Genomic DNA, 22,470 nt, shown 5'->3' with positions numbered 1-22,470 from the left:
TATTTTTGACCTGATTTCAGTTTTAAACATATCGAGTCGACCCTTTTGACAAACTGAGTCATATGTGATATGAATTAAGTGATACATGAGTTATGTGCTTATGTGCTATGTGAATTATGTGTGTGTGTGGATTAAGAGTCCTGTGTTTGTCTGTTATATTTATATGTGGGCTATCGTATGGGTAGACGATAGGGTTTTGACGCGCCGTTCGTCAAGTAATTATCATTTAGACAATTAAAGTTGTATCTTTTAATTATGGATGCGGATCATTCGAGTTGTTCAGGACAAGATGTTGGATAAAGAATGAGATGGAATGGTATTGGGCATCTGGCTTCTAGCAATCGCAGGAGCAGCATATCAGTCAAGTGTTGAAAAGAAGGACGATGATGTTTTAAGACAAAATTTCAGAATAGATGCGTGTTTGCGAGTGTGACTAACTGCTAAAAACCCAAAGGCAAGTACCCCTGACTTCACTTATCATTCAAGTGACGTTTATTTCGAATTATATTATACAAGTATTTCTATCATCACTTATTGTTCAAGTGATATTTATTTTGAATCGTATCATGCAAGTATTGTTTTCCCTATTCAGTTCAAGATAGATAAATGTTTTACATATCGCTGAATTAAATAATTCTGTTTATGCAAATACTCATCTGCTATTCTATATTCAGAATAGTCAAGTGATTTTACTTATCCAATTTCTGGATTTATAAATGTTTTGGATTTTGAGAAAAGTGATTTGGTTGTGAATATTCCTACCCAAGTTAATGGGGGAATAAAATTATTTCGGGTGTCGAGTATTATGACCCCTTTTCAATAAAAGTTTTTGAGATTTGATGGTTACTGGTAGCGTAAGAGGCCGAGGCACCGGTCCAGCGTGAGCTATTATACAGAAGTGTAATACGGAAGTGTAATATCTTACAAGGCTTGTTATGCCTTTTCTTGGCGCCCTATAGGTACCGTATGTCTTCGGGATACGGGTAGTACCTATATTAACGGTATGGCTGCGGGATACCGGTGTTGTTTCATGACTGATCATCAGGAACAACATAGTGCATAATTTGGTTCCAATCGATATTATTATATTGCTTTTGATAATCTTATAAGGAATGATTTATCAACTGATTCTGTTTTGGATTAAAAGTGAATTGTGGTTTTGATTCAGATTCTGATTTATGCTGATACTTACGTTGTTGTTAAATATCAAAGGTGGTATTAGTATAGATGATTGATGTTAACTTCAGTATGGAATGTTGTGAGCATCAAAGTTCGTATTGATATCTAATTTGATATGACAACAAAATAAGTATTAATATTAAGAGTTGAGTTTTGAGTAAAGTTTATGATTCAATCCATAATTATTGTTTCATGTTATTGTGGTTTACGATATTTCCGTAAACACTGTTTTACGAGTTTTATTCTCGTCAAGATTCAAAGTATTGCTGAAGCCTTTCGCTTGAAAATATCAAAAAGAGTTTATAATTCAGCAATTATGATTTTAAATGTTCTGCTCTAATGAAGATATCGGTTTTATATCAAAAGACCCTATATATGCTATAATGATCTTGCTGAGCATTTCTTTCGCTCATACTTGCCTGTTTTTAAATTTAACCTCCAGTGAGGATTAGCTTGCGCTACTTAGCTGCGAAATTCGAGGAAGCAAAGAAGAAGCTCTTGGAAGGTGGTTGGTCCAGGGTTTGCGGACTAGTGTAAGTTTTATTGTGTAAAGTTATTTATATTAGATTATATTATAGTTGTATATTTTATTTGGGCCTAGTATACTTCATTTCGAAGTTATACTAGTGGGTTTAATTGTGAGTTGGAATTTATTGAAAAGAGTTTTAAAAGAAAGTGAGAAAAATTTATTTGTGGAATTTGGATATCTTGTTTCTAGAACTGTAACCTTAAAAGATCTTGGAGTAGTTTGGGGTCATTTATGATAATTATCTTCCGCTGGCATTTATTTATTGATTTAACAGGTTAATTTGGATTGAAGTTTTATAGTGATGACCAAATCCTCTGACCCCGGATTTGGGGGCGTGACAGGTTGGTATCAGAGCTGAGGTTATAGTAAACTAGAAACGAGAGTGTGTAGGAGTGTGTATAGCTATGTGAGGACGCTTGAGCTCATATCGAGTTCCTGTTGGACTATTGGATATAGTACCAACGAATAAGTTAAGATAGGCGTATTCGTTTGAGATGGTTGTGCTGAGCTAGATGGAACTCCTGGCAGTTGCAAAACTTATATGGTGGAATCTTTCGAGGCTACTACGATTCGACGATGATGGAGATTATCGATATCTTTGGAACGTTAAGGAGCGTCTAGAATCAGAGGGTGAGTCAACTAAAGAGTTCAAATTGAAGATAAGTATTAAGACTTTGGCAATACCTTTTCTTTCTATAATTCCTTTTGACATCTCTCAAAAAGAAGTAATTGTTAGAGGATATATTCCCTACCACTCATTTTCAATCATAACTATGTTTTAAATGTGCCAGAGGTTGTCATGAAGCCTATTTTTTAGGTTTTGATAGCTCTGTCAAGTTATTATAATTTAACTTCCACTTTTCTTATTTGGTGGATAGTTTCTTGGTAATGTGACACCACTTGCTCATCTGGTGCCAAAATTTTGTTCTCTGGATTTCATTTCCTTCAGAAATATCAGCTTTGAAATCTTTTCAGTTTTATTCATTTGATTTTCGATCACTTTGATATTCTTTTATTCTGACTGGGATGAACAACCCTAACTATAGGGGACACAAGGTATACCTGTCTGTGTGATAGGAGTTGGATGGGACGCCATCACTTGTGTGTGTTGTGAATACATGAAGGTTAACAACCTTTAGTAGTGTCTTAATTTGGACACGCAATACCAAGTTCGTTTGGTCATATTGATCTCTCAGTTATTCTTTTATTTCAACAATATTTTTCTCAAATTCAGATTTTGGTTCCGTTATGGCATCAGATTCTTTTCTTTTTGAAACTCCATGATTTTATTATTCCAAATATTCGAAGGTATGCCAATCAAGTTAAGTTGAGTATCCTGGTCAAGTCAAAGTAAGGCGGTGTGATGGGAAATTGGTTAGAAAACCCTTAGTGCTTTCTTCTGCTGATTCCGAGGACGGAATCCTTATAAGGTGGGTAGATTGTAATATCCCATATTTTCACATATTATTATTATAATTATTTGGAATTATTTATGTGATTTTAGGTGAATTTCGGTGAATTATCTGATAAGTGGAATTGATGTTTGGATGTTTATATGTGATATTATTTGAGTATTTGAATTTTTATATGTCCAAAATAAAATATAGATAATTGTGATATTTTTCTGATAATTTTTGGACTGTTAGATGATTTTATATTGATTTATGAATTATTAATTATTTTCTGAATAATTACCAAAATTATTTTATAAAGCCGGGAATCGTCCGACTTCAACCGTTTTTGCGTTTTTACAACCCGAAACTCTTCTGAAAACTCCTTCCTAACCTAATCTGGTAATTCCGGACATTTTCCGTGTTTTGACTTTTTCAATCCGGATTACGGTTTGACCCGTACGCGGCCCGGCGCAATATTTTCGATACGATAGTTATTTCGGTAATCAATAAAACCCGTATTCTCGAGAGACGGGATATTTTTACGTTATTTTCGTATATAGTGTTTTATAAAAAGCTCGGTTTTGATAATTATCCAATTTTGGTATTGAATCGGATCGTTATTGCAGTTACTTAGCGGCTAAGCAACTAATTTAATGATCCAAAACGATCCAAAACGATCCAGAACGATCCAATATTCCATAAATATAAATAGCCTATTTCTTATTTCGTTTATTCCGTTTATTCATTTGCAACCAGTTAAAAACACCGTAAATACAGAGAAAAACCCGAGACACCGATACGTTTCCGAGAATCAAACACACGAACGAAGGCGTTATCGAACTCCGATTCGGACCTGCAGCATATCAAAACGAAGCTCTCGGAATCCTCTTTCTGAATCAATCATCAGTTTTCATCCAGAAATCACAGTAATTTTCTTATTTATCTATTTATATTCGAATTATTTGATAATTAAATTACGAATTTTTGTTCTTGATGTTGTTGATGTGATTTGATGCTTCCATGTTGTAGAGCATGTTTTTCTGGTCAATTTAGTATATTATATGTCAAAAATAGAGTTCAATATCATATAGAAATTAAGGTTTGATTTTCTGAAAATTTTCTTGAATATGTGTTCTTGGTGTTCTTGAAGATTTCTGAGAATCAAACCCAAATTTGAGGGTGATGCAGACTTCAGAATTTGAAGTATGAGTAACCAAAACATTCAGATTTCTATGCTCTTTATGTTTATGCCATCAAATCACTCAAACAATTAGTAATTTTTAAATTCGTAATTTTAGGGTTTATACCCGAATTTGGGGTTTTTATTTCTGTTAAACCTGGGTTGTTTTTGATTATATAAACGTGTTGGGTGTGATTAGAGCATCATTTCCATGTATAAATCACTCTGTTTTGTTTAGAATTGAGCAATTTCGATCTTCGCCGGACTTGTGCTCAAACCGCCGGTTTTCATAGAGTTCTTTGGCCGGAATCAATGAACTCTAAACTGTTTGTGTTAGTTTTTGCGTTGCCTGAGTTGAGGGGGTTGTAAGAATTGATTTAAGACTGAAAGTATGATCGAACCGAGTTGTTTTCAGCCCAATCGGAGCCGTTAAGGCCTTGTCGGAGTTGGACGGAATCGGGTTCACCGGATTCTGGGGAAAAACTCCGGCTTATTCTTGATGTTCTTCGTCTGACCCGTTTACCCGTTTTCTGACCCGGAATTAAACCCGGTTTCAATCCAAAATTTCCCAATTCAATTTCTGAAAATATGTTTCCGAATTTTCTTTTTACAAATAATTCAAAATCCTATTTATAATTTCAGAAAATTCATTTTTATTTTAAAAATCATTATTTTAATTCTGAAAATTTATTTTTAATTTAAAAATAAATCCAAATTATTTAATTAATTAATTTTAGTTGACAATTAATTATTTAATTATTCAATTAATTTAAATATTAATTGATTAATTAATTTAATTAGTTATTAATTAATTTTAATTGATTATTTAATTAGATTTAATTATTTATTATTAATTTAAAAATTCTGAAAAATAGTTTCGAGCTTTAAGATATTATTTTAAATTATTTTCCAGGCTCGATAAATCTTATAAAATTATTTTAGGGTGTTTGAGCCCTATTATTTAATTATTAAATGATTCGGAGATCGTTTTTATTCCGAAAAATGTTCAAAAATTCATAATAAATCAACCGTTCGTCCGTTTAATACGAAACGAACGCGTACAGACTCAGAAAAATATTCCGCTTTCATTAAAAATACTTTCGAGACCCAAATCCTTTTTGTTTCGAAAGGTCGTTTGTTTTACAAGTTATTCTGAGTCGATTATTGATCGAAAAATCATATTTTTGACCTGATTTCAGTTTTAAACATATCGAGTCGACCCTTTTGACGAACTGAGTCATATGTGATATGAATTAAGTGATACATGAGTTATGTGCTTATGTGCTATGTGAATTATGTGTGTGTGTGGATTAAGAGTCCTGTGTTTGTCTGTTATATTTATATGTGGGCTATCGTATGGGTAGACGATAGGGTTTTGACGCGCCGTTCGTCAAGTAATTATCATTTAGACAATTAAAGTTGTATCTTTTAATTATGGATGCGGATCATTCGAGTTGATCAGGACAAGATGTTGGATAAAGAATGAGATGGAATGGTATTGGGCATCTGGCTTCTAGCAATCGCAGGAGCAGCATATCAGTCAAGTGTTGAAAAGAAGGACGATGATGTTTTAAGACAAAATTTCAGAATAGATGCGTGTTTGCGAGTGTGACTAACTGCTAAAAACCCAAAGGCAAGTACCCCTGACTTCACTTATCATTCAAGTGACGTTTATTTCGAATTATATTATGCAAGTATTTCTATCATCACTTATTGTTCAAGTGATATTTATTTTGAATCGTATCATGCAAGTATTGTTTTCCCTATTCAGTTCAAGATAGATAAATGTTTTACATATCGCTGAATTAAATAATTCTGTTTATGCAAATACTCATCTGCTATTCTATATTCAGAATAGTCAAGTGATTTTACTTATCCAATTTCTGGATTTATAAATGTTTTGGATTTTGAGAAAAGTGATTTGGTTGTGAATATTCCTACCCAAGTTAATGGGGGAATAAAATTATTTCGGGTGTCGAGTATTATGACCCCTTTTCAATAAAAGTTTTTGAGATTTGATGGTTACTGGTAGCGTAAGAGGCCGAGGCACCGGTCCAGCGTGAGCTATTATACAGAAGTGTAATACGGAAGTGTAATATCTTACAAGGCTTGTTATGCCTTTTCTTGGCGCCCTATAGGTACCGTATGTCTTCGGGATACGGGTAGTACCTATATTAACGGTATGGCTGCGGGATACCGGTGTTGTTTCATGACTGATCATCAGGAACAACATAGTGCATAATTTGGTTCCAATCGATATTATTATATTGCTTTTGATAATCTTATAAGGAATGATTTATCAACTGATTCTGTTTTGGATTAAAAGTGAATTGTGGTTTTGATTCAGATTCTGATTTATGCTGATACTTACGTTGTTGTTAAATATCAAAGGTGGTATTAGTATAGATGATTGATGTTAACTTCAGTATGGAATGTTGTGAGCATCAAAGTTCGTATTGATATCTAATTTGATATGACAACAAAATAAGTATTAATATTAAGAGTTGAGTTTTGAGTAAAGTTTATGATTCAATCCATAATTATTGTTTCATGTTATTGTGGTTTACGATATTTCCGTAAACACTGTTTTACGAGTTTTATTCTCGTCAAGATTCAAAGTATTGCTGAAGCCTTTCGCTTGAAAATATCAAAAAGAGTTTATAATTCAGCAATTATGATTTTAAATGTTCTGCTCTAATGAAGATATCGGTTTTATATCAAAAGACCCTATATATGCTATAATGATCTTGCTGAGCATTTCTTTCGCTCATACTTGCCTGTTTTTAAATTTAACCTCCAGTGAGGATTAGCTTGCGCTACTTAGCTGCGAAATTCGAGGAAGCAAAGAAGAAGCTCTTGGAAGGTGGTTGGTCCAGGGTTTGCGGACTAGTGTAAGTTTTATTGTGTAAAGTTATTTATATTAGATTATATTATAGTTGTATATTTTATTTGGGCCTAGTATCCTTCATTTCGAAGTTATACTAGTGGGTTTAATTGTGAGTTGGAATTTATTGAAAAGAGTTTTAAAAGAAAGTGAGAAAAATTTATTTGTGGAATTTGGATATCTTGTTTCTAGAACTGTAACCTTAAAAGATCTTGGAGTAGTTTGGGGTCATTTATGATAATTATCTTCCGCTGGCATTTATTTATTGATTTAACAGGTTAATTTGGATTGAAGTTTTATAGTGATGACCAAATCCTCTGACCCCGGATTTGGGGGCGTGACATAAATTGTGGGAAAAATAATTTAAAACTTGCAAACCCTCTTGTTCTCCCGTATTTAAAATCTGTTATAAAAAATTATTTTCAAAAATCATATGAAACAAACATTAGTTACAAATTTACATATATGTTTATCTGCTAATAAATGTATAAAATATAATTCTCTCATTGTCCCATTAATTGATATGATCTGTCTATCACTCCCACAACTTATTTTTTCTTTTACTCAACGACTACCAAAATCTATATAGAAAAAAGAAGCAACTGATTTTAGTTCTCTCTCTAATATTTATTGGACTAATACATTCCTTAATGATTTACACCATATAGCCATATCATTTGCATAGGCCAGTTTCAGGACTTCTTGAATTTGTTATATTAAATATTTTTTACCGGACAATTTGGACTTCCATACTTCATTTTCTGGTTCTATTTTACTTAATATTTATTTTCACCTCAAACTTGTCGCATGTTGTGTTATGGAGAAATAAACATAAATCAACTAAAATCATTTCTTATCAGGCTTACCTCATGAAATAGTTTAGACATATACAGCGCGCATATAGAGATGTTAGCACTGCTGTCTTCCTAACAATCATGTTTGTGCTTATGCAGGGGCAACCTACTAAACTACATAAGAAGCGAAAATATGTTATCCAAGCGGAAAAAAAGAAGATTTTCACTTTTCCAAGCCAACATAACACCCGATTAAAATAAACTTGCAAGTTGAAACATGATAATCCAGGTAATTACTAAATGTTGTACAAATGGAGTTGTTGGAAAACATACTAAATAATCATCCCACCAGCAATATGCTAAATTCTGGTCTCTGTTCTATACCTTTAAAAGTTTATATTCCTTTAACTTTCCTTCTTTTTGCTCATCTGCCTCCATCTAACTCCTGCAAGAAAAGAGAAATCTATAAATTTAAATATCTAAATACTTATGATTTCTATATAACTTTCGTGTAAAAAACTGAAGTAGTTATTGATCAACAAAATTAAATCATTTTCAAGGTTGTTTAACTTACAGAAAATAAGGCTTACACATTCAGAATTTGTATAATTTGTGATGAAATATGGCGATATGTAAGCATTTCTGATTCTATTGATTCGTGATGAAATAGCAGGCAATAGGAAATTATTATCTTGCATTATAACAGCAAATAACCATTTCATGTAATTTTAGTTACAAATAGACTGAAATACAAACATACATAATATCAATAAATCTACACTCATTAACTTTATACCATAACCGAAATACATACAATAGCATATCTGTACCTTATCAAATACAGCCTAGATACCTTATTCCACTTCATCATCTTTCATATTAATACCATTCTGCAAGAAAACAGAAAAAAAATTAAAACGGGGTTATTTAGATCTAACATCAAACAGTTGGAGTGCAAAACTTAAGTTTTTACATAATCAAAAAATTAATTGAATCTTGATAAGAATAAAAGGGCACTCGATTGTGCATCCCAGCCGCAATCGAAATATATCAAAAGATTCATGAAAAATAATAAGAAAATAGTATAAGAAAAAAAACAATGATAATATGAGCATACTTTTGAATCATTAATGAAATATAATGATTAAACATTTCTCACAAGCAGTCATTGGTACTCATCTGCAATATAATCATTCAAAATTGTGAAATTGTGATTATCATATAAGCAAAGAAATCAAATACATGGATAAACACACACACACACACATATATATATATTGCATATTCACAAAGATAATAGAGAAGAAATTATGAGAGGTAATACAGATTCATGAATTTGAATATTTTGGAAAGATAAACTGATACAATAATATGGTTGTGGTTTTAATTCAAAAAAATTTGAACGTGGTAATTCGTTGCTATAATCAGGGAAGTGTATAGATGGATATGTGGGGTTAGTTTCTATATATTTTAAGATGAATTCTAATATGAAAGATCCATGTATATGTGTATAATATAAAGTTTTATGTGTAAAAAAAATGGGTCATGGATCGTGGGTCATGGGTAAATTAATGGGTAAATCTTAAATGGGCAATAGTAGCCTTTAAGATAATATAGATTCTCTGTAAACTTTATTTATTTATAAAATATATTAAGTTACGTTAAATTAAGTAAAATAACATATATATACTTTTATTTTGAAAAACTACTAATTGCAAAGTAAACTATTAACACGAATTGACTTCTGTTCTCGGTAAACTTTATTTTCTATAGTATTATTTTAAAAATAATTAATTAATAGCAAATGACTTTAGTAACATTTATTAACTTTTAAACTGAAAATTATTGATTTAATGATTGTATATGTTATTTTCCATCACAACGTTTATTTACTTTAAATTTAAAAACATATTTTAACAGTAACAAATTTATGGGTTGTATTCAGATTATATTAAGCTATATTAAATTATGTTTAATAACATCTATTTACTTTTAATTTGTAAATTATTTTTTATCGATAATTAAGTAATATTAAATAAACTATATTGAAAAGGCTAAATATAAGATAATTATAAAATTATATTATTTACTACTAAATTATCTAAGGAACAGATATTTGGTTCATAAGATAGATATACAATTCGTTTCACAAAAACAAAACTAATATGTTAGATTTCTATATCAAGTAAAACAATGCAAAATTAAAATTATAGTGGAAAAATTCATAATTGATTCGATTTTTTTTAATCACATAACTATTTTTTGCAAGTACCAGTTTGATATTGATATTAATATATTAATTTTAATTCGTGTTTCTTATTAATTTTAATTCGTGTTTCGCACGGATTATGAATAATTCTCTACAAATATTAATTCGATATTTTTAATTTCGGGCCCGTGTTTAGCACGAGTTATCAACTATCTATACTAATAAGAAAACCATGTTTAGGTCCTAAATCTTGGTACTCTCTAGAAATTTATACAACTATTTTTAAAATTTTATGTAATAAAATCTCAATTGACAAAAATTAACTTCTACTTTTTGTAAATTTTATTTTCCTTCAATTTTTATTTATTGCCGAACATCCAAGCTTCGATTTAATTTAAAATAATCGTATTAGTAAGTTAACATATCAGATTTATTTAAGTAAATAATTAGTTGCATGTATAACTAGAACTATATGGTAAAATTTTAGAATTACACTTAACTTCGATTTTTTTAACTACATATTTTAACCGCATTTTATATATAATATTTAGATCTATTTTGCACGGATTATGAGTTTCAATTTTATGCAAATAATAATATAATACTATTATTTTTAATTTCGGCCCGTGCTTCGCACGTGTTACCAACTAATATTGTAATAATAGTAATAATCGATCAAAATAACCAACTCAAATTGAATATAAGTATAGATGTTATTTTTGGCTATCTAATTTGTAACTGATCAATTTTAACATCAAAATTCATTTTTCTAAATTTTAAATTAGAGAAAAATGCCCCTAAGTATGTACTTAGGGGTCTTACCTAAGTACATAGTGTATTTTTAATGGTAAATATGTAATTTTTTAAATAAATTCTATAATTACAATAATATCCCTTATTCATTTAAATTAAGAAACACTTTGTACTTACATAAATTACGTGAATACGTACTTAGGAACATCAATCTTCTTAAATTATATGTACTTAGGAGCATCGATCTTCTTAAATTATAGCAATAATTAAACGTATTTTAAGTTTTTAAGAACACAATTGGACTTAAGCTGCGTAAGAGCACCTCGCAACTCCAACATCTTACTTATAAATGATCCTTACTTAAAATTATAAAAATTCAATCAAAATTGGAACTTCAACAGCATCCTAATAATTTCTTAAAAAGTCAAGATCTTACTTTGATTCCTTAAAGATAAGGGATACCTAACCATTCTCTATCTTACTTTTATTAATTAAACTAGCATAATAACCCGTGCGAGCCACGAGTCGTTTTCTAGAGTTTTTTTTATACATCATGCAATTATAATGTTTGTAGAGCAACTCCAACAATATCCTTATATAGGCTCTTGAGTCGAATTTTGAAGAAATGGAGATAAAATTTCTCTCCAACAAGCTCCATGTCCCCCTCTATAACATTAGGAGTTTCGAATGTTTTCTCAGTTTTAGGAGTGAATATCCCCTCAACTATTATTATATTATATTTTTCTTACTCGTTATTTTATATTTAATGAATGAATATAAACAGTGTAGTAAATGTACGTTTAAAATGAAACGATTAAACTTAATCCGTAGAATGCCGTTAGTATGTTTACAAATAAAAAGCTACAAATTAACATATATGTTGAATACAAAGTTGACCAATTCGAATCTCATGAGAGGAGAATTTATGATTATGCCTCCTGAGTCAGAGCCTGTCGCTTAAATGCGGTTTACCTTCGTTCACGTGGTTTGCAAACTATTGCGTGAGCCCGTAGAGTTTACCTAGTGCGCACCCGAAGGGTAGCGGATGCGGGTTACCTACGATAAAAAAAATCTTGAATTTTATTTAAATAAACTATATGTACTGCTCTATATTATTACTGAGTTCACTACTAACTTACAATTAACTTACTCAATTTAAAATGATAAAAAATGCATAACTGAAGTCACAATGACTTGTAATCATAATATATAATAATGTTAAATTTACATTATTGTTAATATTAAAGTTAATTTTAATGAAAAATATCAGTTTTTGAAATTCAACGTATGTATTTATAGGAAAATGTTAGTTTTTTATTTACATTACTGTTAACAAAATAAGATTAAGTTATATGATTACAAGTCAAATATTCAATTTTAATATTCTTAAAATTGGGACAAATCCCAAAAATAATAATGCGTTACTAGTGAAGTTAGTAATTTTAATATAAATAATCAATTGACTTGATCCTATAAATATCTTAAACACATTAATTTAGATTAACATAAGATATTAAAAAATTTCACATTATTGGTAAGATATTCTCGCTGAACTTGTAATTTAAATTTACTAAACGTAGAATGTGACGATATTTTTCGGTCGGGTCATGTAGTCAAATTTCGAGTATTTTTTGAACAATGGGCTAAGTTTTAAAATGCATTGATTCAATATAATTCGAACTTATCTAAATATGTAATACCAATATAGATTATTTATATATATGCGATTCTATTTTTAATATTTTTTAAAAAATTATATATTTACATTTTAATTATTTTTTATAATAAAAAATATGTTAAAAATATATGAGATATATTTTCAAACTAAAAATGATTAATAAATAAGATAATAATCCATTTATGTACTATGCCTAATTTTATACCTAGAATTCAATTCTTTAAAATTAATTGTACAAATATTCAACTAACTATCCTTTTTTTGCGGAATTCAAGTAAGTATCTTTAAAGTTAAATAAAATATTCATTTAACACACTTATATATTATGTGTATGATAAAAAACACATGCAACAATATGGTGTAGTGGTAAGATGTTGCATAGTTGAATGAAATAACTTGAGTTCGATTCCCACAAAACACATCTTTTATATAAATATTAAAAATAGGGGTAATTTAGTCTTTTCAATGAGACTTTTTAATTTCATGAAATTATACCCTTGTTCTCCTATTATATATAGAAGAGATATTCAGTTCCCTTTTTTTTCACACTCTTTTTCTCTCTCTTTAAAAAATATGAATAAAATTTGAATTTAATATTATAATAATAGTAAGGAACCAAAGAAAAGATTATTATTGTAATTGTCATAACTTATTATATCTTAAGTAATTAGGATCCTAATAATTTATATTATTTTTTAGGGACACACATGAACATTGTTGGAATTGCTCTAAGTTCTCAACTCTGGACAAATTACCGAATATAATTAACAGGCCCACGGTTAACAGGCCCCCGGTTAACAGGCCCACAGTTCTTTTAGGGCCGCAGGCCCATAGTCTATAATTTGTCACAAATATTTTTCCATTGCAAAGCAATGAAAAACCACACGTGTATCTTTAATTGTACGATAATGCAAACTGAACGGATACAAGTCCTGTTCTCCTGTTCCAACTGATCGTGTTTCACTTAACGTTGGGATTTTCTTGAAACATAAATAATTATTCACTAAGCTGCGACAATGGGAATTCCATCAGAGATGAGAGATGCATGGGCTGCTAAAACAACAAACCCTTTGTTTATTTCTTCTCCTTCTGAATATCAGAGGCTTATCAATTCAAGAAATTGCACCCAAGGTTTTTTTAATTTTTTTTTCCCTTCTTATTTACAGTTTTTATCACTACATTCTTTTTGTTTCTTTAGAAAAGAGTCAATCTTTTTTGTTTTTAATTTGAGAAAAGCTGGTTTTTTTGTGGTGTCTAGTGTTTAAGTGCTTGATGTTGATCATTTCTTGTTGTAGTGGTTATTATGGGCCTATAATATTTGGATAACAAGTTTTGATCTTTTTTTTGTTCTTTCTTTATGCTGAATAAATTTGTGGCCTAATTCTTGCAATGTGAATATGCACATATATAGGTTGCGGTGATTTGTGTGATTGAGTGGTTTTCTAGAAAATTTGTGCATTTGAGACTTTACTGAAATGTTGAAAGGTCGAAAGTTCATGATTCGGGGAATTTTGTATTGAGGCGCTTTCGTAGTTCCATCAATGTTTTTCTGGTTCATGATTGTGTTAATTAGTAAGTAGGAGTCTGCTGTGACAATTTAGCATGTTTTCGTAGTTCCATCAATGTTTTTCTGGTTCATGATTGTGTTAATTAGTAAGTAGGAGCCTGCTGTGACAATTTAGCATGCGACTTAAGTTATATATCTCACAGCTATTGCATATTGTAATAACAAAATTGAGGTCAACTTTGCAAAAAATAAAATAGAAAATGGGGGATACTATAACTATAAGCACCAAGCTCATATGGGTTTCGGGTTATGATAGATGACAAGCATCTTCAACTAGTTACTTCTTACTTGTCTACGATACTGCAGAAAGTATGGGATAAATTCTGGCCATCATATGGGAACTAATATAATGGTTTTGTGAAAATTTCAGAGGTTGTCCGTGCAGGAGCTAAGGCAGCTTCGATTGCTTGCGTTGTCAGTGCTGTGCCTACGGTATATACACTTAGCATTTTTTTCCCTTGTGACTCATGTTTTACGTCTTTACTTTGCTGAACTATGAAGCAGGTTTCATTTTTAACATTCAATGAACTTGAGATATATCATCCTTGAAACTGACAAGCAGACAACAATATTATCCCTTAATAATTGTATATTGTCTATCACTATCTATGTGATCACAGCTTCGGTTTTTAGTATATATGCATGTAATCTTGCAATTCACAGTAATTACGGTTATTATCATTATTGCAAATATTAGTAAGGTAAAGCCGTGAATCTTAATTCGTTCTCCCAATTCCTTTTGTCAGTTGACTGCTTGTCGTATGATACCATGGGCCAAGGCAAACCTCAACTATACTGCGCAGACACTCATTATATCTGCTGGTAAGCTAACGATTGCCACCATATAGATTATATTGTTTATTACTAGTTTTTTTTACTTTATGTTTCAAAAAGAAGCAGAAATGTTTTGAATTACATACACCAAAAAATATTATATGAGCAATTACAGAATCATAGGCTGATAGCCACTCCCTACCTTCTCTAGAAAAGGTTTACTTGTGAAAACTTAAAAAATAAGTAGTTTATATAATTGTTCAACCTAGATGTTGAACATCTTTACAGATTGATCAAATTGTTCCTGCAGCATATTGTCTGGTACAGTATTACATAATCCAGTACTGCCAAAACAATATTGCAAATACGCGATCCTTATTAACACATATATGTCTAGATTTTGTATAGTTGACATTTAGCACTGACATTATTTTGTGATGAATAGCATCTATTGCTGCATATTTCATTACCGCTGACAAAACAATCTTGGAATGCGCAAGAAGAAATGCCCAGTATGGGAAGTCAGCTTAGGGTGGAGAAGCTTTGTTTAATGTTATTTTGTAGCAAAGAAAAGGTGCTCTGTTTTGTATTGTGATTTTTCCTTTTGAGGATGAAAGAAAGTTAGCCTAAGGCTAGGGATTCTGATCCTTGTCTTTTTTATCTCCACACAAAATTCAGATACTTTTTCCATGACCTGCAAATATGCAAATAAAGCTTATGACCAGTTGAATACATGGTTTATTTAATAATTCTAATTCTTTGTTGCTGATTATATTTGTTATTAAAAAATAATTTTAGTTGCTAATTCTGTATTTTTTTGTAACACTAGCTATTAGGTAGAAAGCAATTTGAGCAAACTATGTATATTATTGTTATATACAAGATGATTATACCAAAAAATGCTTAAATAATGCCAACAGTTAAAAACAAGTGAAAGTAAATTTTCTTTTCCAAAAAAGATATTTTGTAGGTAACTATAAAGAAAGATAAATAAACAAGTATTTAGTTGCATCAACAATGAACTGATTTGTTATGTGTAATCTATGTGATTTATGAGTACAATAATATGAGTTGCATGTTCACGTAAATGTTGTGACTTGTCAATGTAACCCACGTAAATCCGTTTATATACTTCAAGGTCTTTAAATTAAACTTCAAGGTTAAAGTAAATAGATACAAAAATTGATAAGAAATCTGTAAGGTTGAAAAACATAGCATTTTAGAAATAGGAGGAAACTAAAATTTAGATTATAAAACCCATAAATTATTAAACAGTTTAAGAATTACCACTCCTAAAGCCTGTGTTATTTTGTTTGTTAGAGCATTGGTTTCATTATGGTTATCGGAGAAATGTCCTAATTTTGAAAAAGTAATACATTATATTTGATACCTTCTTGTAAGTAATCCGCATTCTTCGTAAAGTAAAAGTTTACATTATTTTTCCTATATGTTACTTATATGGACTTTCTGGATCAAACTTGTTGTAATAATGTTATGTAATATGTATACAATTTTCCATACATGCTACATGGCATAGCGGAACCGATACTAGTAACAAAACAAAAGCTGAATCTACTCATGCTCTTGCCTAGAAGATACACATCTTTGTGTTTCTCCGTTAAAGTTTATACTCCTTTCGTACTACTCATGGCTTTACATTTTTCTTTTTGGGTCGTCCTTTTCATTTCTTTACATTCTAAAAAGTTCCTAAAATAGTAAACTTTTATAATTTAAAAATTGACCACGGCCACTACTTCTATACCCATTTTATATATTAAATATTGATTGATCCCACTACTTTACTCATTTTTCGTACTTTTTACTAATAAACTATATTTTATCTTAACCTCCGTGCCCAAATTAAAGAATTGAATGGGAATGCTTAAGCTTAAACAAGAAGCACAATTAGTTAATGATACGAACAAAACTACTATCCTTGTCCACATACAACTTCTTACGATAACTAGATAGATAAGTAGCCGCTGGTGAGCTCCATTTAAAAACTAGTAGTGCATATTAAACCTAGCTTTAAAACAGTCTTCATTTCTTTCGAGTAACGATCTATCTTGATGTCCTTTTCTAGTATATCAGCAATGTTATTTTCTTCTCCATAGTGCCTCCATGACCATTCCGCGAGGTTTATGTGATTCTCACTTCTATGATTAGGCTTTCTTCCTGCACAATTTCTTAAAGTACTACTCCAAAGGTAAAAACATCAATCTTTGGTTAACTTTCGCAGTATAAACATACTTTGCATTTCAAGAAACACACAATTTAGCACTGACATTATGTTTAGCTTTTAGATATTTGAAATTTAGCACTGACATTGTGATGAATAGCATCTAGGGCTGCATACTTCATTACCGCTGACAAAATAATCTTGAAAGTTGAGAAGCTTTGTTTAATGTCGATTTGCAGCAAAGAAAACGTGCTCTGTTTTGTGTATGAAAAAAAGGTCAGCTTAAGGCTCGGATTCTGATCCTTGTACTCTTTCCATGACCTGCAAATATGCAAACAAAGCTTACGACCATTTGAATGCATAGTTTTATTAATTATTTTTTTGTTGCTGACTATATATGTTATCAAAAATTTCAGTTGCTAATTTTATACATATTTTTTGTGTCATTATAATTTCGGTTCTTCTAATATTCATTAAAGAATCTGTTCTTTTGATTGGAAAAATATGTTGGACATGTATAAAAAACTCAAACTTTCTTGTTCTTAGATATTTTTCATAAACTAGAATACTAGATTTAAAAGATTCCGCAAGTATTGCAACATTAACTATTTAAAAAAGCAATTTCGTAAAATTATGAATATTATTGGTTTTTTGAATAATTATTAGTATATATTCTAAAAATATAATGTGTTCGAGGATTGAATTATAAAATATAAGCATCTCATTGCTCTCTTGTATATTATTTTTAGATGCATGATATTTGTATATGCTAAATTCATGACAATATTAGTTTTTTTGCTAAATTTAAACAGTTAAAGACAATGATGTTTTTTCTCTAAATGATTATTTTGTAGGTAACTAGTAGAGACACTTTTGTTGTTGTAGAACTTAATTAAAAAAATTATAAAATTTATTATTAAATTACATTATATACTCAGTAGGGACACTTTTCTTTTATCGAAAAAGATCAATCAACAGCTACTCCAATATAACTACATAAAGATGGGGTGATGATCGATGAGTTATGTGCAATTTGTGTGAACTGATGAGTTATGGTGTAATGTGTGCCATTTATATATATAACAGTAATAGTTGCATGTTCACAAAAATGTTGTGAGTTTTTAATGTAAACCCATTAATGGGTCTATATATATAATTCAACTTAAAGTTTAAAATAAATAAATACAATAAGAAATTATCTAAGATTGAGAATAATAGCATTTACGAGGAGTATGATAAAACTAAAATTTTGATTATGAATCGATTGCAATTAAAAAAGCTTAGCTAGTTTCCACAACCAGCTACGAGTGTACTAGGTCTAAATCCAACATGAATATTGAAAAAATATTCTAAATAATTGAAGATTTATTCTTTACTTTGATCTTGTAAATTTACATTATTTATAAACTAAAATTTGAGAGATCAAACTTATTTTTTAATATGTTATGTATACAATTTTACACTTAATAGCATATACTTTTATTGTTGTTTGTGTTTCTGTCTTCAAACTTAGGACTGCTTGAACTAAAGCAAGAATCACAATTACTGGATGATATGAACAAAACTACTATCCCTGTCCACAGTCAACTTCTTACTTTTTCGATAACTAGATAGATAAGTAGCAGCTGGTGAGCTCCCAAGAAGTGGCGCAACATCAAATTCACCCCCTTTCTTACCACCACTACTTTTTAGAGGACGCGAATGCTGGAGAATCTGCAAAACGTCCTTCATTGAAGGCCTACTGGAAGGCAATGCACTAGTGCATATTAAACCTAGTTTAAAAACAGTCTTCATTTCTTCCAAGTAACAATCTTTCTTGATGTCCTTTTCTAGTATATCAACAATGTTATTTCCTTCTCCATAGTGCCTCCACGACCATTCTGCGAGGTTTATGTCATTCTCACTTCCATGATTAGGCTTTCTTCCTGTCACAATTTCTAAAAGTACCACTCCAAAGCTAAAGACATCGATCTTTTCGTTAACTTTTGTAGTATAAGCATACTCTGCATTTCAAGAAATGTACAAATTTTAATGTAGAAATTTAGATTTTCATAGAATGAAATATATAAGAAAGCATAAATTACCTGGAGCAATGTAACCAAATGAGCCAGCGATAGTGGACATCGTGTTGGCCTCATCACCCTTGGCTAAAATCTTAGCCAATCCAAAATCTGCTATTTTTGCTTGGAAATCAGAGTCCAACAGTATATTACTGGACTTGACATCGCGATGAATGATAGGTGGAGAGCAATCATGGTGCATGTAGCAAAGACCTTGCGCAGCGCCAATGGCTATTTGCATTCTTCTTGGCCAATCTAGTGCGAACTGAACTGATCTAGTCACCTGAGGCACGATTCTCTTATCCCCATGTAGCCATTTGTCTAGACTCTGATTCTCCATGTACTCGTAGACAAGAAGCTTCGAGTTATCACTTGAAATGCAACACAAGAGCTTCACTATATTGGAATGTCTAATTGAACCCAAGATTTCGACCTCAGCAAAGAATTCTTTCTCAAGTGTTTGATCCAGTTTGTTATTACTCCAAATCCTCTTAACCGCAATGCATTCTCCAGTTGAACCAACAGGGATTTGATACACTTTTCCTGACCCTCCACTTCCAATCATGTTATCATCAGTCAAACTGGACAAAATATTGGCCTCTGTGAAATCCACTCTTTGAAATGAGGTCAATTTCCATGTAGCTATCTTGTTTTTCTTCTTTTTCTTTTGGTAATCTCTGGCCAAAAGGAGAGTTGAAACAATAGTAACTAGCAAAACAAGTAGTGCTAAAACTAGAACGACTGCAAAAGTGTTGTGTGAGGATTTGCTGCTGTTGGCAATTTTAGCGTGGCAATCGCCAAGCCTCAACTCAGGTGTATTGGCACACAGTCCAGAATTGTTCAAGAAACTTTTGTCGTATGCCATATTATCAAATTCACCTGGGATTTTTCCAGTAAGTTGATTTGACGACAAGTTCAAAGAAGTAAGCTTTAGCTGGCCTAGTTGAGCTGGAATAGGACCAGAAAGCCTGTTTTCGGATAAATCAAGATCAAGAAGATTTGGTACAGAACCAATTGCAGGAGGAATCGTTCCTGAAAAGTTGTTTCTTGCTAAATTCAACGTGTTAAGTGACTTCCATGACTTGATCTCCAGAGGAAATTCACCGGATAACAAGTTTCCATCAAGGTTTAGAGTAGTGAGCTGAGATAGACTAGTGAGTTCTACTGGAACACGACCTGAGAACAGATTGTTACTAGCCTCAAACACAACTAGATTTACCCAAGACGAAACCCCACTAGGAATTTGACCGGAAAAATTGTTATCACTTATCTCCAATCTTGATAAATTCCTTGCTAGTTTACTAGGAAGATGACCCGAAAACAAGTTATCACTTAACATCAAACTTAACATATTCATAGATGTCCAAACACCTAATGGAACTTCACCTGTGAAGCTATTACCGTACAGCTGCACCGTCCTCAAACTTGAACAATTTCCAAGTGCCTCTGGGATCTCTCCTGTCATATTGTTTAGGAATGCAACCACACCGGTTAATGCTCCCCCGGAGCATAAATTTTTAGGCAGCTTTCCAGTGAATTGATTGTTTGAAACTTCAAATGCTTCAAGCTTGGAATGTAGGCCTAATTCAGCTGGAAATACTCCAGTAAGATTGTTCTGGAAAACTCGAAAATCTCTTAATGAAGTGATCTGAGCTATCCCTGCTGGAATTTCGCCACTTAATTGATTTGAAAACAGATTAAGCAACTCCAAGCTTTTCAAATTTGCAAATTGTTCTGGAATTGAACCAGACAAATTGTTCATAGAGAGATCAAGTTCAGTCAAGTTAAATGTCTCGATCACCAAAGGAATCGAGCCAGAAAACTTATTCTTAAACAAGAACAATTTACTCAACTTCTTTAGCAAAAACAATCCTTCCGGAATAGAGCCTTCTAGACCATTCGACTCCAAATCCAACCTTTCTAAACTCGATAACCCCGATACATTTTCAGGCAATTTTCCAACTAAATTAGTATACGACATCCACAAAAAGACTAGATTATTCAATTTTCCAAACTCCGCTGGAAACTTGGAGGGTGAAAAATCATTATAAGCCAATTCCAAGAACCGGAGATTACTCAAGTTTCCGATTTCCACAGGAAAAGTACCATTGAACAAATTCAGATACAACAAAAGCCCTTCAAGATTCGACAAATTTCCGATAGACGGAGGAATATCTCCAGTGAAATTATTGGCGCCAAGATTGAGCCATTTGAGTGATTTGAGGTGATCAATATCGTAAGGAATTAATCCGGTGAAACAATTTTGAGAAAGATCAAGTTCTTGAAGATTTGAGCAATTGTATAGAGCTTTCGGAAATTCTCCGGGAATGTAATTGTCGGAGAGATTAACATTTTTGAGGTGTTTGAGGTCACAGATTGATGGCGGGATCGGTGAGTTAATATTTTTCGAACTTAAATCAACTCCAACAACTTCTCCGGTTAGTTTGCAATCGATTTCCAGCCAATCGCAAGGCGAAGAGGTGTGATTCCAGTGTTTTAAGCCCGAAGGATTGTCGAATTTTCGACGTAGATCTAGCAGAACTCTCCGATCAGTCACCGAGAACTGTGAATTTACATTAAAGGTCAAGAAAGTGAAAGAGAGTGAGAGGAAAATGAGTGGGAATTTTCGAAAAGGCGAGGGTAATTTTGTCTTTTTAGTCATTTGGAGGGGCTAGTTTTTACCGGGAAAAAGGGGGGGCTGGGGAGGAAAATAACGGTCTTGGTGGTTTTCAAATGAGGCGGGCTAAGGCGTGTTTGGATTTATAATTATTCTGGTTGCGAATAATTTAAAGAGGCAGTGAAAATGAGATAATTACGTGTCTGCCACTGATGATTACATATAGGTTGGGTAAAATTGCAGCATTGAATTATCAAAACTATGGTTTTAAAGCAGTTTCATGAGAAAAAGGAGTTCTTTCATTACGGCTCCACCAAACAGCACTTTAGGTGTGCTAAATAAGAATCGCCTTTGTACTACTACTACTACAGTCTACAGTGTTTGTTTCTTTTTCTGTTTGTTTTCTTTAAATCACACACTTAATAGTAAAGTGGTCGGGTTTGTTTAGATAAATTACAACATTCGGAATAATATTGTCATCGTTTGAATACTTTTTAATATTTCTTTGAATAATATACATATTTGTCTGATTTAGTTAACTATCCATGATGTAATGAAAGTGCTTGATACAAGCAGCCAGCAAAGTCAGCGTGAACTGGTGACCAACTTTGTCTGGCTTCTAGACTAAAGAAACCAACTGTTTGGAGCTTCTTATGCAAAATTGTGGCAAGCA

General features: G+C 31.6%; 2 protein-coding genes across 2 annotated transcripts; one reads left to right on the top strand and one right to left on the bottom strand.

Moving 5' to 3' along the window:
- Nucleotides 1-13,524: 13,524 nt before the first annotated feature.
- LOC141672991 (early nodulin-93-like) lies at nt 13,525-15,677 on the top strand. Its single transcript, XM_074479708.1, has 4 exons — nt 13,525-13,731; nt 14,538-14,599; nt 14,914-14,989; nt 15,387-15,677. The coding sequence occupies exons 1-4, from the start codon at nt 13,617-13,619 to the stop codon at nt 15,470-15,472; spliced, it is 339 nt and encodes a 112-aa protein (XP_074335809.1). The 5' UTR covers nt 13,525-13,616; the 3' UTR covers nt 15,473-15,677.
- A 2,682-nt stretch (nt 15,678-18,359) lies between these two features.
- Nucleotides 18,360-22,181, bottom strand: LOC141672635 (uncharacterized). The gene is made up of 2 exons (XM_074479286.1): nt 19,205-22,181; nt 18,360-19,123 (listed from the first exon to the last, which is right to left on the bottom strand). Exons 1-2 carry the CDS (start codon nt 21,840-21,842, stop codon nt 18,663-18,665), a joined length of 3,099 nt encoding a protein of 1,032 aa, XP_074335387.1. The 5' UTR covers nt 21,843-22,181; the 3' UTR covers nt 18,360-18,662.
- Nucleotides 22,182-22,470: the final 289 nt, after the last annotated feature.

The sequence above is a fragment of the Apium graveolens genome, chromosome 7, assembly GCF_009905375.1.
Source record: "Apium graveolens cultivar Ventura chromosome 7, ASM990537v1, whole genome shotgun sequence".
In the NCBI taxonomy this organism is placed as follows: Eukaryota; Viridiplantae; Streptophyta; class Magnoliopsida; order Apiales; family Apiaceae; genus Apium; species Apium graveolens.
Note: the sequence above shows the minus strand (reverse complement) of the source record. Positions and strands in the feature narration are given on the sequence as shown.

What these genes read in the sequence shown, in the direction of transcription:
- LOC141672635 (XM_074479286.1), bottom strand. Translation starts at nt 21,842, where the DNA reads ATGACTAAAAAGACAAAATTACCCTCGCCTTTTCGAAAATTCCCACTC. An exon ending in ATTTGGTTACATTGCTCCAG is followed by an intron (nt 19,124 to 19,204) that starts GTAATTTATGCT and finishes CTTGAAATGCAG; the next exon opens with AGTATGCTTATACTACAAAA.
- LOC141672991 (XM_074479708.1), top strand. Translation starts at nt 13,617, where the DNA reads ATGGGAATTCCATCAGAGATGAGAGATGCATGGGCTGCTAAAACAACA. An exon ending in TTCAAGAAATTGCACCCAAG is followed by an intron (nt 13,732 to 14,537) that starts GTTTTTTTAATT and finishes TGAAAATTTCAG; the next exon opens with AGGTTGTCCGTGCAGGAGCT. An exon ending in TTGTCAGTGCTGTGCCTACG is followed by an intron (nt 14,600 to 14,913) that starts GTATATACACTT and finishes TCCTTTTGTCAG; the next exon opens with TTGACTGCTTGTCGTATGAT.